Consider the following 17,799-nt stretch of genomic DNA (forward strand, 5'->3'; position numbering starts at 1 on the left):
CCCCGTGCTCAGGTCGTGGCCATCTCGTAAGATGATGCCAAGGATATCCGGGACATGGTCATTAACCCCCCAAAGACTTTAAGTAATCAAGACTGTTTAAACGAGCCGATCAAATTATTCAACTACCCACTTAACTGTGGAGATTTGATGCTCGATCAAGCGGTATGCTATATACCGTAAGCCAAGCCCGTATAGGGAAAATAAGTTAAAAGTATTTACCTGAGCAATGTATAAATCACAATAAGCAAACGCAAGTAGCTTTTACTGGTCCTCCTTATCTGGAACGAAGGTTTATAATAACCTATTAGGATTCTAACGGGTCTTTTATTAAGCTTAAGCTTAGACCGACTAGTTTCAAAGATACGGTTCGTACGCCTGATTAAGCGAAGACCGGATAGAATGTGATTTAGACCCGACAAATCCAGAGACTTGTTTAATATGGGTTTATTATTCACATTCTGGATTTTGAGATAAAATCGTTAAGGTTTAACCCGTTTCGGTTAATTTATGTAAACTTGTTACATAAACTGAACCGTACGCGTAATAATCATGACGGGTAGTCATGAGAGCTATATACAGGTTTCCTAAGTTAATTAAGTCTCAAATATGTTGTGACATCAGTAAGGTGTCTTTCATTATGCCCGAAACGTGTTTAAACACAAACTAGGCCCCGTATGGGTAGTTTGGTCATTTTAAAGGTTGTAAAAAGGTTTAAGTGTTTAACTGAGTTACAGGTCTGATGTAATCAGTAAATATACTCCAATTAATGAGTCATAACAGTAAGATAAAGCATATGTGTGAAGTTTATCGTTTTTAACCAAACTATGCCCCGTAGGGGTATTTTGGTAATTTCACATAAGCCGAAAAGCTCAGAATTGAAGTCTGAGTTTATCCACCTTTGCTTACTGTTAAAATATTATAATTTGCCTCTCATATCAGTAGGTATCAACCCGGGTATGTCCAATATGATTTTAAAACATACTATGCGTTAAAAACGCTAATTAAGGCGATTAAAGGCCATTTCCGGGTTCGATACTTAAATCTGATATTTTTATATTTCCAGAAGGATTAAAAGAATTTATTTATCATATGTGATCAGTAGCAAAAGGTTTGGAGTCGTTTAGATATGTAAATCTCATTTTATGGCCCGTAAGGGCAAAACCGACATTTACCGAATTAAGCCTACGACTATGAGTTATGCTCAACCTAAAATTAATTAAAAATCTTTAAAAATCCCAAAATAATATATTACATCAGTGGGTAAAAGATTTGATACCAAAAAGTATGTTTAACTAGGCTATACGCTAATTACGCCATTTTATTAGCATAAAGCATTCATTTTGCGATAATGAGCATAACTCTTAATCTACAAGTCAAACTCATGTCAAACTTTGCATACAAGTCTATATATCAGTGACTAAGGTTTCTACACTTTTACATTTTCATAAATCACGTTTTAAGGTAATAAGGGCATAACGGTCAACATATGAGCAATTAACGGAAGCATGCATATTAATCGGATAACTAATGAACCAAGGTGTATAATCAATGAGGGTTGTTCTAACATGTAACCTAGTCCAATTAAAGCTCTGAGGCATTTCTAAAATATGCCTAAATGGGTCAGAACTGAAAGTCAAAGTGAAAGTCAAACTATGTGACTTTCGGTTCCGAACCGGGTCTAAACAAGAAATTTTCGGGTTGAACATGTTTATACATGTCCTTACACTAGTTACCAAGTTATATTAATGATAAAACAGGTCATACGTGTTCTACATTGTTAATCATGTATAAATCGCATTTTAGACTTCCTGTTGACTTTTTAATTACACGTTTGACTCGACATTAGACCTAGTTAGAATGGGAGTCAGGGGAAACCCTTTTAAGGTTTTATTACCCACATATATACCCACCTAAAGGTACTTTTAATTCGAGATTTGACTGAGTCGTTTATAATTAATCTCGAAGTCAAACCGTAATTACGACGGTTTGACTTTTAGCTAAATTACTAAGCTAAAGTCAATTTAGAAAGGTTAAGACAACTTACAAAGGTCTAATGGATGATTAGGAAGGCTTGGAGAGTGCTCTTGTGCTCCACACTTGATCAGGAGGTGTTGAGGAATGAATGATCAAAGTGTTGCACTTGTGAGTTTCTTATATAGTGATCCAAGACACCACAACATGTTGACAATTAAGTCTAGGACTAACCACAACATTCCCACAGGTGTCCTACATGTTTAGGGGTTGTTTAGGGGCCAAGGGACATGTGGAAAAACTGTTAAATCTGGTTTTATGCGCGCAAAACAGGTAACAGCCGGTTTTCTGGTTGCTGGCACTTGCTTACGGACCGTAAGCCCTCCCTTGCGGTCCGTAAGCCTGTCATCAGGCACAAAATTTGTTGATCTTTGATGTCTTGAAGGGGTAACTTGAGGCTTTCGAATTTGGGACATGTTTTATCAGATTGGGGCCTCTATAAAGTGCTTAATACAGTAACATACCCTACCAGTGGTATGCTTGCTTGGATTCTTTATAAAAGTACCGCAAATTAAGGGTTACCGTAGGAATTTCTTCGTAGGAGTCCACCAATTGATTCATGAATCATTCATTGCTATAATTCACTGAACTTGAACATACACTAGATGTTTCTAATACGATTTGAGTTTTGGGATTTATAACGAGGTCGTTCAGAGGTGCAAAAGTTAACATGACGACACTTACCCATTTTTAATAAATCCGAATTTTATAACGCTTTTCGTCTTACACGACACGTGTCGTTATTTTATTTAACACGAATTTTCGAGGTGTTACATCCTCACCCCCTTAAAATAAATCTCGACCCGAGATTTACTGAAATAGATAAGGGTACTTTTCTTTCATGGTGGATTCAACTTCCCACGTATACTCGGGACCTCTTCGGGCATCCCATTTGACCTTTACAATAGGTACATGCTTCCTACGAAGCTTTTTTACCTGTCGATCTTCAATCGACAAAGGTTTTTCAACAAATTTCAAGCTCTCGTCTATATGCACATCTGCGTGTGGTATAACTAGTGATTCATCAGCGACGCACTTCTTCAGGTTGCAAATGTGGAACACATTGTGAATTCCACTGAGCTCTTCAGGTAAGTTTAACTTATAGGCAACTGACCCGACACGTTCGATAACCTCGAAAGGTCCTATGTATCTCGGGCTTAGCTTGCCTTTCTTACCAAATCGCATCACTCCTTTCCAGGGTGATACTTTGAGCAACACTTTATCACCTATTTCGAAGTGAAAAGCCTTACGCTTAGGGTCTGCGTAGCTCTTTTGCCTATCTCGAGCCGCCTTGAGACGGTCGCGAATCTGGACAATCTTGTCCGTCGTTTCAAAGACTATCTCTGGTCCCGATAATTGGACATCTCCAACTTCCGCCCAACAGATGGGTGACCTACACTTTCTACCGTACAATTCCTCGAAGGGTGCAGCCTTAATGCTGGTATGGTAGCTATTGTTGTAGGAGAATTCGATTAATGGTAGGTTCTTATCCCAACTATCACCCAAATCGATTGCACATGCACGTAGCATGTCTTCCAATGTTTGAATAGTACGCTCACTCTGACCGTCAGTCTGAGGATGATAAGCCGTACTAAAATTTAAACGTGTGCCCAAGGATTGCTGGAAACTTTTCCAAAAATGCGATGTGTATCTAGTATCTCTGTCAGAGATAATAGACATAGGTATGCCATGCAAGGCTACAATCTTATCAACGTACAGCTGGGCTAACATATCGGAGCTATAAGTCTCTTTGATGGGTAAGAAATGTGCTGACTTAGTCAGTCTGTCCACTATAACCCATATTGTATCATTTCCCTTCCTAGTCTTGGGTAACTTGGTAATAAAATCCATAGTTACACATTCCCACTTCCACTCGGGAATTTCAGGCTGTTGCAGCAAGCCTGACGGCTTTTGATGCTCAGCTTTGACTTGCGCACAAGTCAAGCATTTGGCCACATGGGCGGCTACCGACTTTTTCAAACCGATCCACCAATAATTTGCCTTTAGATCTTGGTACATCTTATCAGCTCCAGGGTGAACGGAGTACTTGGAACTGTGGGCCTCCTGGAGGATAACATCACGAAGTCCTCCATGAACTGGAACCCATATTCGTCCGTTTAATCTTAAAATTCCGTCCTTGCTAAGAGTTAACTGCTCCTCAGTTACTCCTAACTTTTCATTCGGATAGTTAGCTTCCAACACAGCTTCTTTTTGTGCAGCTAACAACCTTTCCATCAAATTGTTCTTTACTTCAATGCTCTTGGCATCGATTCAGATGGGTTTTACCTTTTCCTTACGACTCAAGGCATCGGCGACTACATTCGCCTTGCCGGGATGGTATCTGATTTCACAATCATAATCATTCAAGGTCTCCATCCAACGGCGTTGCCTCATGTTTAATTCTTTCTGATTAAACAGATGCTGGAGGCTCTTGTGATCAGAATAGATCACAAACTTGATTCCATAAAGATAATGCCTCCACAATTTCAGTGCGAACACAACGGCACCCAATTCCAAATCATGGGTGGTGTAATTCTTTTCATGCACCTTTAACTGTCGTGGTGCATAGGCAATAACCTTGCCTTTCTGCATAAGCACACACCCCATGCCGGTGTGTGAAGCATCGCAGTAAACTACGAATTCTTCTGTGCCTTCAGGTAATGTCAGCACAGGAGCGTTGCTCAACTTTTGCTTTAGTATTTCAAAGGACTCTTGCTGCTTAGGGCCCCAAATGAACTTTTCCTTTTTCTTAGTCAAGGATGTTAAGGGCGCAGCAATCCTTGAAAAGTTTTCAATGAAACGCTTGTAATATCCTGCCAATCCCAGGAAGCTACGAATCTCCGTAGGCGTCTTCGGCTCCTGCCAGTTCATGACTGCTTCAACTTTAGCGGGATCCACTTGGATGCCATGCTCACTGACCACATGTCCAAGGAATTGGACCTCTCGAAGCCAAAATTCACACTTAGAGAATTTGGCATAGAGCCTCTCGTGATGTAAAAGTTTGAGAATACATCGAAGATGTTTCTCATGATCAGATTGGTTCTTTGAATAAATCAGGATGTCATCGATGAAGACGATAACGAATTTATCCAAGTATGGCTTGCAAATGCGATTCATGAGATCCATGAACGCGGCAGGTGCATTAGTGAGCCCAAAAGGCATCACTAGGAACTCGTAATGGCCATAACGGGTCCTAAATGCAGTTTTATGCACGTCTTCATTTCTGACCATCAGTTGGTGGTAGCCTGACCTCAAATCAATTTTTGAGAAATAGCTTGCCCCTTGTAATTGATCGAATAGATCGTCGATCCTGGGCAAAGGATATCTGTTCTTGATCGTGACCTTATTAAGCTCACGATAGTCGATGCACAGACGCATCGACCCATCCTTCTTCTTTACGAACAGAACTGGTGCTCCCCAAGGAGACGAACTAGGTCTGATGAAACCTTTGGCTAACAATTCGTCTAGTTGTGTCCTCAACTCTTTCATCTCGGTGGGCGCCAACCTATAAGGTACCCTGGCAACTGGTGCCGTTCCGGGGATGATATCAATCCTGAATTCCACTTGCCTATCTGGTGGCAAACCAGGTAGTTCTTCCGGAAAAACTTCTGGGAATTCAGAAATAACAGGGATGTCTCCTATCTTTGGTTTAGGCTCATCAATAATCACTTGTGCCATGTAGATGACACAACCCTTCTTTAAACATCTTGAAGCCTTGAGCATAGTCACTTGTTTAGGCAGTCCATACTGGGTGTCTCCCCGAACGGTAAGTGATTCACCCGACGGGGTCCGTATCACCACTTGTTTCTTGTTGCAGACGATTTGGGCTTGGTTGTGAGATAACCAGTCCATACCCAAAACTATGTCAAAACCGGCCAACTTCAAGGGAAGTAGGTCAGAGGAAAAGAATGGTTCTTAATGGATATAAAACATTCCTCTAACACGGTTGAGACGGTTTCTATGGTACCATCAGCTATCTCTACCTCATAGTTTACGCCTAGGGTTTTGACAGGTAAATTCAACAATTTACAAAACTTGTTATCTACGAAAGACTTATCTGCGCCTGAATCAAAAAGTACTCTTGCAAAGACATCGTTTACAAGGAAAGTACCTGTTATGACATTATCGTCTTGCACAGCCTCCTTCGCGTCCATTCTGAAGACTCTCGCATTGGTCTTCTTGGCCTCTTCAGGCTTCTTGTTGTATTTAGGGCAGTTGGTCTTAATGTGCCCCTTTTCATTGCAACGGTAGCACGTTGCGTCTTTTATTTTCTTGCAATCCAAGGTTTTGTGATCCGTGGACTTGCATATACCACAAGCATAGGTTTTTGACTGAGTCTGAGAGTTCGACTCAAGTCTGCACCTTCCAAAGTGATGTTTCTTGCAAATCTTACATTTGGGCTTCTCGCCAGACTGATGCCCATCTTTCTTTGACTCATATCCTTTCTTGGTGTCACCGTTCCCACGGTGTTTCTTGTTCGACCTACGCGAACTATCATCTTCGCGCTTTCTTTTCCCCGTCGCCTTATTCCTCAGCGCTCTCTGCCTGACCGCATCCAGAGTGAGGGATAAGGAAATGTCAGCTACCGATCTAAAAGTAGTCGGCCGAGAAGCTTTCATGCTTGCCTTGATCTCGGGGGCTAAACCACCGATAAAACGAGCGATTCTTTTTGGTTCCGGGGTTACCAGGTAGGGAACCAACCGGGACATAGTGTTGAAGCTCGTTAGGTAAGCTTGACAGTCAAGGTTTGTCATCGCCAGTGATAGAAAATCAGACTCTATCTTCTCCACCTCATGCTGAGGGCAGTAATTTTCCCTGATAAGGGCAACAAATTGATCCCACGACATGCTGTACAATGGGATTTTCCCGGTGGCTTGAATCAGAGATCTCCACCATGCTAAAGCTTCGCCCTTAAAAGACTGCGACACAAACTTGATCACGTCTTTCTCAGCGCATCCGCTGATATCAACAACCATATCCATCTCATCCAGCCACGTCATACAGTCAATAGCTCCTTTCTCCCCAGTGAAGTCCCGGGGCTTACATGAAACAAAATATTTATAGGAACAACCTTTCTCACGGGGTCCCCTGTTCAGTATAACCTGCTGTGATGGTGCACTGTGGTTTGAGGAGTGTCGATCATCGTCTTTCTTCGGGTCATCCTTCTTGGATGGTGGCTTTGAAGGCTGTGTAGATAGGGTCCTACTACGAGTCCCACTATACTCTTCGTACTGTCTTTCCAAAGCCTTTGTAACCGCGTCGTCGACCAACGCCTTTAATTCAGCACCCGTTAAGGTAACCCGGGCGTTATCAATATTCTCCGTTGGATGGCTATTTATCTCGTCTGAGTTGGCCATTTCAATTGAACTGTTACAGAAAACAAGGACAATAGTTTATGTGGGAGTTTATTATGGAATTTCTCCTTGGGTAATTCATTAACCATGGTCACAGAGACCATATTTGGTTAATTTATTAATTATATCTATTTAGGATTTCTATAATGATTTATCCTAGTTATAAAACAAAAACAGTTTTATTTGTTGCACAAAAGGCCTAGTCACATGGACAGTTTATTTTATGGGTTATGATTTCAGAGAATCAAACATGAAGGTATACTGGCACAATAGGCCTAGTCACAAGGACATTTATAAATTATATGCTAGGATTTCAGAGTCAAAGCATTTAAGGTTGAACCTAGTTCATTACTTTTATTTGATAGGGAGTCATCGCTACTACTGTCTTTTGGCTCATGTGGAAATGAGCAGGGCCCGTAGGCACGTATTACCACATAGGGTAAAAGTATGGTCATCTTAATTGATGATTTACCCCATGATTCAGAGATCGATAATTGGGTTTGGAATCTTTGAAGGATCATTATATAACAAAACAATGTGTGTGATTTCGAATGAATCACATCTGCCAGGAGTGTTAACCTGTTTTCAGATGTTAACAGGGATTTGAATCTTCTTAACAGGTCTTACCGTCTTGGCCTGGCCTTATAATGACCCGAAGGCTAGGTTTCACACTTTAAGAAAAATTTTACATAGGCAGACCTTTACTTAAAAGGAATGATTTTTGATTCGTTTATTTCATAGTTATGCATATAATAGCAACATGAAATTTATTAAACAATTATTCATTACTTTACTACGATATTACATGCTGCCCTAACGGGTCTTTTCAAATAGCGACTTACCCATGCAGGGGTTTAAACAAGTACTTACCCTCGCAGGGGTTTAATAGCACACGTACCCACGCAGGGGCTAAATAACAAAACATACCCACGCAGGGGCTTTAACAATATAATAGTCCACGCAGGGACTTACACAAATAAAATACCCTCGCAGGGGTTTATTAACAAAACATACCCACGCAGGGGTTTATACTACAAGACTGGCCCACGCAGGGGCTCAACAATACTTGGAAGGATTCAGTGGTCCTTCTTGCTCTTTCCTTTGATCAGGCTTGTCAATCCTTGGAAGAACGTTTGTCGCTCCCTTCGCTCCCTGTGAAATTCTCGCTCTACATAGTCCAACCTTTGCAGAATTTCTTCACGCTCAGGCGGAGAGAACCTTGGTGGTTGCGATTGTGTCCGTATGATAGGTCTTGCAGGTATCTGGTACCCATGAGTTGGGTACCCTACTCCCAATGGATCTCCATAGGGTCATTGGGTGCTATAGTTAGCCACTACCACGTACGGATCGGCTTCGGCGTAATTGTAGTTGGTGTGTACTGGCTGCTCAAACGGGTTGTACGCCATGGAACCCGTGTATGCCGGAATTGGGTTATCAAAACCCATAGGCGGTGGTTGTGGTGCAACTGGGTGTGAAGGCCCACCCATTTGTGGATCTTCTTGATGTGGCGGGTAGTGGCTGGCCGCTTGATTGTAGTGGAGAACTAAAATGAAAGTCTCCTGTTCGCGCAGATATACGCGCTCCGGTTCTCCTACGCCTTGGTGGTTGCGGGGGTGCCGGTTGAACTGGGGGTGGAGGAGGTGGTGGCGTGACTGCCACGAACCTTGGATCCTCAAAGGGATCTTGTTGCTGGTGTTGCTGCTGCTGAGGTGATGTATGGCGAGGAGGCGTATAGTACCATTCGTGCCTGGTAAACATAGCTTGAAAGCTATCTGGACCAACATAGGGTGATCCGTGGAAGGAAGATCCATCCGAGATCTCTATCGGGTGGTTTGGTGTGCCACTGGCAGGCTCGACAGGGTCCGTATCCTCGTCCATGTCGTCCGCATGATCTCCAGAGAAATGATCTTCTGGACCTAATGGGTTAAAATTCCCTGGTTCTTGCAGGAAGTTTGCCGGGTTAAACGGGCCCCTAAAAACTGGTGTAGGGTCACCGAAGGAGTTGTGCGATAAGGATCGCTGTAATGGTATGTATGAAGGTTGAGGGTTGTTGGGCTCATAATCTGGTTGTGGCCCATAAGGGTTAGGAGGTGTTGAACTGTGTGAGACCGACCGTCTAGCCGGCTCAAAGAGGTTCCTCCGGTTCTGCCGGGGATCGTCACTCTCCGTGGTAGATGGAGCTCGCGCATTCGAGGGTCCAGCTTCATTATTATTGGGGGCGGTGATTGGCCCCTTGCCTTTTCCTCTTCTCCTGAAGAATCTTGGCGGCATTTTGTTCGTTCCTGAGCAATATGGCATGAGATAACAAAACAAAATATATACAGAAATAAAGGACAATACAATTAAAGTGGAATTTGTCCTATGTTGTAGGTCTAGACTCGAAGTTTAGAATTGTGCAATTGTGTAACTGAGATTAAACACAAAAGGCTAGTGTTTAATTCACTCAGTGTTGGCTCTGATACCAACCTGTCACACCCCGATTTCCACGTGTCACCGGTGGGCCCGGTGGGGGAGTATCGTGACGTGGTTGGCAACGTAATAGTCAAACAACACAATATTCAATATGCACAGCGGAAGCAATTTAAAAGATGTAATACAACCGAATTTAATTATTGTAATATCAAGTATCACAACATTCGATTGTTTATCCACAGACGGATCGAAATAAAATATGAGACAATAGTTCAACATACTTCAGGCATCCTAAGCTTGCGAGACTTTTTATTGATGCTAAGGAGACAATCCAGCCAATTTCGTTTAGTACCTGCATTCCGTCTTTTTGGGAAAATACGTCAGTTTACACTGGTAAATACAATCAACTGACTCATTTTGGAAAATGATTGAAAATTGGTTTGGATGCACGTGGCATAAACATTTTTATTTTAACTTGGGAGAATTATTTAATATTATAATCTTGTGAACGAATTACATGTTACTTGTGCGTTCAGTAGCCCGGATCTTGTCCGGGTTAAAGATTAATAGACACACCACATCGTAGAGTTATACACTGACAGGTGTACGCCTACACCCCGTGCTCAGGTCGTGGCCATCTCGTAAGATGATGCCAAGGATATCCGGGACATGGTCATTAACCCCCCAAAGACTTTAAGTAATCAAGACTGTTTAAACGAGCCGATCAAATTATTCAACTACCCACTTAACTGTGGAGATTTGATGCTCGATCAAGCGGTATGCTATATACAGTAACCCAAGCCCGTATAGGGAAAATAAGTTAAAAGTATTTACCTGAGCAATGTATAAATCACAATAAGCAAACGCAAGTAGCTTTTACTGGTCCTCCTTATCTGGAACGAAGGTTTATAATAACCTATTAGGATTCTAACGGGCCTTTTATTAAGCTTAAGCTTAGACCGACTAGTTTCAAAGATACGGTTCGTACGCCTGATTAAGCGAAGACCGGATAGAATGTGATTTAGACCCGACAAATCCAGAGACTTGTTTAATATGGGTTTATTATTCACATTCTGGATTTTGAGATAAAATCGTTAAGGTTTAACCCGTTTCGGTTAATTTATGTAAACTTGTTACATAAACCGAACCGTACGCGTAATAAGCGTGACGGGTAGTCATGAGAGCTATATACAGTTTTCCTAAGTTAATTATGTCTCAAATATGTTGTGACATCAGTAAGGTGTCTTTCATTATGCCCGAAACGTGTTTAAACACAAACTAGGCCCCGTAGGGGTAGTTTGGTCATTTTAAAGGTTGAAAAAGGTTTAAGTGTTTAACTGAGTTACAGGTCTGATGTAATCAGTAAATATACTCCAATTAATGAGTTATAACAGTAAGATAAAGCATATGTGTGAAGTTTATCGTTTTTAACCAAACTATGCCCCGTAGGGGTATTTTGGTAATTTCACATAAGCCGAAAAGCTCAGAATTGAAGTCTGAGTTTATCCACCTTTGCTTACTGTTAAAATATTATAATTTGCCTCTCATATCAGTAGGTATCAACCCGGGTATGTCCAATATGATTTTAAAACATACTATGAGTTAAAAACGCTAATTAAGGCAATTAAAGGCCATTTCCGGGTTCGATACTTAAATCTGATATTTTTATATTTCCAGAAGGCTTAAAAGAATTTATTTATCATATGTGATCAGTAGCAAAAGGTTTGGAGTCGTTTAGATATGTAAATCTCATTTTATGGCCCGTAAGGGCAAAACCGACATTTACCGAATTAAGCCTACGACTATGAGTTATGCTCAACCTAAAATTAATTAAAAATCTTTAAAATCCCAAAATAATATATTACATCAGTGGGTAAAATATTTGATACCAAAAAGTATGTTTAACTAGGCTATACGCTAATTACGCCATTTTATTAGCATAAAGCATTCATTTTGCGATAATGAGCATAACTCTTAATCTACAAGTCAAACTGATGTCAAACTTTGCATACAAGTCTATATATCAGTGACTAAGTACACTTTTACATTTTCATAAATCACGTTTTAAGGTAATAAGGGCATAACGGTCAACATATGAGCAATTAACGGAAGCATGCATATTAATCGGATAACTAATGAACCAAGGTGTATAATCACAGAGGGTTGTTCTAACATGTAACCTAGTCCAATTAAAGCTCTGAGGCATTTCTAAAATATGCCTAAATGGGTCAGAACTGAAAGTCAAAGTGAAAGTCAAACTATGTGACTTTCGGTTCCGAACCGGGTCTAAACAAGAAATTTTCGGGTTGAACATGTTTAGACATGTCCTTACACTAGTTACCAAGTTATATTAATGATAAAACAGGTCATACGTGTTCTACATTGTTAATCATGCATAAATCGCATTTTAGACTTCCTGTTGACTTTTTAATTACACGTTTGACTCGACATTAGACCTAGTTAGAATGGGAGTCAGGGGAAACCCTTTTAAGGTTTTATTACCCACATATATACCCACCTAAAGGTACTTTTCATTCGAGATTTGACTGAGTCGTTTATAATTAATCTCGAAGTCAAACCGTAATTATGACGGTTTGACTTTTAGCTAAATTACTAAGCTAAAGTCAATTTAGAAAGGTTAAGACAACTTACAAAGGTCTAATGGATGATTAGGAAGGCTTGGAGAGTGCTCTTGTGCTCCACACTTGATCAGGAGGTGTTGAGGAATGAATAATCAATGTGTTGCACTTGTGAGTTTCTTATATAGTGATCCAAGACACCACAACATGTTGACAATTAAGTCTAGGACTAACCACAACATTCCCACAGGTGTCCTACATGTTTAGGGGTTGTTTAGGGGCCAAGGGACATGTGGAAAAACTGTTAAATCCGGTTTTATGCGCGCAAAACAGGTAACAGCCGGTTTTCTGGTTGCTGGCACTTGCTTACGGACCGTAAGCCCTCCCTTGTGTTCCGTAAGCCTGTCATCAGGCACAAAATTTGTTGATCTTTGATGTCTTGAAGGGGTAACTTGAGGCTTTCGAATTTGGGACATGTTTTATCAGATTGGGGCCTCTATAAAGTGCTTAATACAGTAACATACCCTACCATTGGTATGCTTGCTTGGATTCTTTATAAAAGTACCGCAAATTAAGGGTTACTGTAGGAATTTCTTCGTAGGAGTCCACCAAATGATTCATGAATCATTCATTGCTATAATTCACTGAACTTGAACATACACTAGATGTTTCTAATACGATTTGAGTCTTGGGATTTATAACGAGGTCATTCAGAGGTGCAAAAGTTAACATGACGACACTTACCCATTGTTAATAAATCCGAATTTTATAACGCTTTTCGTCTTACACGACACGTGTCGTTATTTTATATAACACGAATTTTCGAGGTGTTACAGGGCGAGCTTATATTTCAAAGCTTTTTGCAGAAAGCATTATCCGGGGACTAGGTCAGTATTTCCATACAGCAGAAGTCCCGGGATAATACCCCAGATATCACTGAGTATGAAGACCTAGTATCTCAGAATAAGGGACCTTTCAAACAAGATTTCAGGGGTTACCTATATATCCAAGCAATTTTGTTAACCCACAGAATAAGCAAGTTTGAAATTTAGGTTTATATCTCTTTACAGTTTACTAAATGTGCGAAAACCTACCGACACATCCGCAGTAAGATTGTTTATCACATTTTTTACTATACATTTCTTTAGCATGTCGTGATAGTCCACTGATGTACTATCATTTCCTCTTATATGCAATCAAAACTCATTTTTCAGTTTTATCATGTTTTTAACTTTTTCAAATTTTCTGATGTTTTTGGATTTTCTAAAAATTCTTACTCCCCCTAAAATTCAAATACATCTAACGAAAATTGATAACAAACTATACAGAACATGACAACTGATATCGAAATGCCTCAATTCTCCATCCGTTTGGCTTAAACAATCAGAACTCCCCCTTACAACAAACTATTTTCCCATAATGATTTCAAAACACTCAAGTTTGTTTCAATCAAAATGGTTTTTCCGGAAAATAAGTTTGATGGATTTTACCACTTGTAGATTTGTCAATTAACAAATTCGGGGATGTGTTTCATCATATTGTCTTTCAACCACTTGTAGTAAAAATTCAAGTACAAATTAATGTCCTTGATTTACCATTTGCACATATGCACAAACAAATCTTCAAACCTGTTTTTCAACCAATTACCATTTATTGGTTGAATTCTCAAAGTGCCGATTCCTACTCCTCGCTTACAAACCTGGGAGTTCCGGCAAGTCCTGCAAAAACTTCTCAAACACATTATACAAACATGACAAAGAATGATGCCGATTCATGATCCACAATTACCAACTTGGGATCTCCGGCAAGTCAGGTTTTTATTCTTTGAAAAATATATCCACCCAAGCCTGACCTTCCTTGGGTGTAACAACAACTTCTTCATCTTTACTTTTAACGGACTTGTGAACCCCTCTTTTGGCAGCATAAAATTCTTTAACACCTTTGGCCTTACCATTAACCATTTTGCCAAAAATATGTTTCACATTTCCATTAAAGGTTTTTTCAACATCAAATTTCTTCTTGTCAGAATAAAATTGATTTGAAATTTCAACTTTTCCAACTTTCTTCATAAAATTTTCAGCACGCAAAGGTGGAAAATTTTCATCGTTCATAGTTGTAACTTTTCTTTCAACCTTCTTCTCAACACGTGGCTCCTCTGATTTTGTGGAATCATAGTTATCACCTGAACCTTTCACAACCCATTTTTGATTTGACACATTATCGTTTCTTTTCAAAGCACTCTTTGAACATTCTCCTTTCTTAAAAGTTGAATTTTCAAAGCCAGTAAACTTTCGGGTTGAAAGTTCAGTTTTCTCAACGACTTTCTCTTTCATTTTACCAAAGACTTCCTGTTTTGGCTTGAATGTCTTCGGACAATCCTTCGCAACATGACCAACAGTTTTACACTGAAAACAGGTTCTCTTTTCAATCTTCTTTGGAACATCATTCTTCTTCAGTTCTTCTTGCTTCTTGGCAAGGAATTCCTGATTTGTCTGCTTTCTGAATGATTGTTCTTTTTCAGCCTCTGACGTTTTCCCTGAAACAAACATAGTTTTTGGTTTATACATTTTTTCATTTTTATAATTTTTCGGTGGAACAAAACCAATACCTTTCTTTTTGAAATTACCGTTATGGTTTGATCTCTTTTGAAAATCAAAACCAGAACTATAACCTTTTTTCTTATTTAATATTTGTTGAACTCTTGAGGTGTAAGGATTAGGTTTTTCATTAAAACACAAGTCTTTTATTTCAGAAATATTAATTTCTGTGAGTTTGAAGACCTTTTTTATCAGTTCAGCTTTAACACCTCTTATTGGAAAAACATCATCAGAATATAATTTGTCAGAATCTTTCAAAGTATATGCCACTTTGAATGATTCATCAGTCAAATTAGATTTTGATAGCAAAAATTGTTTGTCATAAACCCGTTTGTCCTTTTTAACTGATGGCTTTGACGCATCGGACTCAGACTTTGACTTGGGTTTGGACTCCATGTTTGATTCCTCACTGTCATCTTTATCTAACACCTGATCGACCACACTTTTTATCAACTTTGACTCATGATCAGTGTCGGATGACGTGTATGTGACATCAATATTTTCTGGCAAGTTATCCGATGGCCCAGACTCCCATTCTAAATTTATAGCTTTTTCAACTCTCTCGGAATTTGGATTTCGAGGTGAATATCCATTTTCTACCGGGGGCAGACATCTATTGTAGACCACACTTGATTTCTTACCAGAAGTCTTCACTTTTTCTTCATCTTTTGTCACAGATTTCTTTTCTTCGGACATCTTCTCTTCTCCAAACGTCTTCAAATTCTCCACAACCAGATAAATCCTGTCAACAACAAAAGTAGAACATGAGTAACTTTCTAATAATTTTTTAACTTTCTCAGTTTCTACCTTTTGTGTTGCTAATTCCAACTCCAGATCATCACATTTCTTTGTATGAAAATTAGCATCATTAAGCTGTCTCAGGTACGCTATCTTCAATGTATTCATTGCTACAGCTTGTTCACCACTTGAATCAGTATACTTGTTGATTTCTCTATTCATTGTATCATAGGATTCTTTCAATCTGTTTATATTATGTAGCAATTCATTGTTCTGTTTGATTAAAGAATCACAATTCATGCACTTTTCAGGAATTTTGACAGGTTCAGCATCAACTTTTACTTCAAATTCAGGAATCTCTTTGACTGTTCTGTTTGAACGTAAAAATTCAGCTCTTCTCTTTCTTTCAGCTTCAGCTTTTAATCTCTCTTCCTCTTCTTCTTCTTCTTCTTCAAGCTTTCTCCGTCTTGCTTCAGCAGCTTCTATGACTTTTCTGCTTCTCTCTGCACATTTCAAATCATAAGCATTAGCGATGAAAGCATGAGCATTTGAAGTGTTTTTGGACATTTCTTTGGCCATGAGATCTTAATCTGGGCAAAAATTGTCTCAACAGAAACCTTCAGCCAACTTTTCATCATCTTGCTCTGCCAAACACGCTTTGCTCTTTGTTGGAATATATTTATCCCATGAAAAATTTTCATATTTGCTTAGACATGCTCTTTTTGATCCATCAATCACATCTCTCCCATGTGCAGTTTGTGCCTGATGTTGTGCTGGTGGTGTGACTTGATGATAAATTGCCTTTTTGTGATAATCGTTGTTTCCAAAAGGATTTTGGGCTCCAGTAGCTTCACGATTTTTGCACTCTCTCTTAAAATGCCCCTTTTCCCTGCAACAAAAACATGTAACTTTAGATTTATCAAAGCCTAAAGTTGAAACATTTACATCATGAAAATCATCTCGGCCTGTAATTTGTTTAAACTTCTCAGCTCGTCTCATCACGCTAGCCATGCACCATTTAATGTCCATCAATTCCATTTCCTCAGCATCAATTTGATCGTAATCCTCTTTCGTGAGCATTGGATTACCGATTTTTCCGGCCACAAAACTACTATAAGACTCAAGAACCATTCCCAACAAAGACATTTGATTTTTAGCAATCTCTTCAGTGTAATCTTTATCATTTTCAAGACTAAGAACAATATTACACTGAAGTTTTCTTCCATTCTTTGTTACAGAAATGTTTGGATCGAATGATGAAAATCTTGTACTGCTTGATCCTTGGGATGACTTCTTTTCAGAAGAATCTTTCACACTGAATGCGGTTTCAATTTTTGGAGAATGACTTGTCGTTCCAGGAACACCACTCTTGTAGTATAAGCTGATGTCTTGTTCTCCATCGTAATTCTTCATCCTGGCTATCTTCCTTTGCTCCATCTCTTGAGCTTCCAGGTGTTTGATGAAATCTCCAAGTGTCATATTCTTGTAATCTTTTCTGTTGGATCTCAGCATCATCAGAAACGTTCCCCATGTTTCATGTTGTAGCGCATCTGCAAGTTTTTCAATCAATTCGTCAGTATCTTTCTTAATTCCAAGTTTTGTCATATTTCTCACCAAGTTACAATATCTGTCAATTATCTGCTTGGTGTTTTCAGTTTTCAAACCACGGAATAAATCGAATTCTTTCTTCATGAGAGACATCTTATTTTTGAGCATATCATCACTTCCAACAAATTTTGCTTCCAATTCTGTCCAGATTGAATAAGCAGTTCCATCATGTTGAAGCAATATCAAGATATCTTCTTTTATCGCTTGCTGAAGCAGACTCACCATCAATTTTTCATCTCGGTATTTCTTTTTATTTTCAGTACTCATTTCTCGAATTGTTTGCTGCACACCATTTGTAACGGGTCTAACATATGGTTCTTCAGTGTGTTCCCATGCATCCAAGTGATAAGCCTCGACCCAGTTTCCAAATCGTTCAGACCACACGTTATAGTCATCAATATCCATGAGTTTAGGCGGTTTCTGAGACGTTCCGGTTTCATTATCAATCAAAGCATTCTGAGTAATAGAGATCGGGCTAGC

The 17,799-nt window shown here is 39.5% G+C and overlaps 1 protein-coding gene across 1 annotated transcript; it reads right to left on the minus strand.

Moving 5' to 3' along the window:
• Nucleotides 1–8,819: 8,819 nt before the first annotated feature.
• LOC110944849 (extensin-1-like) lies at nucleotides 8,820–9,656 on the minus strand. The gene has a single exon (XM_022186494.1). The coding sequence runs from the start codon at nucleotides 9,654–9,656 to the stop codon at nucleotides 8,820–8,822; it is 837 nt and encodes a 278-aa protein (XP_022042186.1).
• Nucleotides 9,657–17,799: the final 8,143 nt, after the last annotated feature.

This window comes from Helianthus annuus, chromosome 6 (genome assembly GCF_002127325.2).
Source record: "Helianthus annuus cultivar XRQ/B chromosome 6, HanXRQr2.0-SUNRISE, whole genome shotgun sequence".
Taxonomy (NCBI): Eukaryota; Viridiplantae; Streptophyta; class Magnoliopsida; order Asterales; family Asteraceae; genus Helianthus; species Helianthus annuus.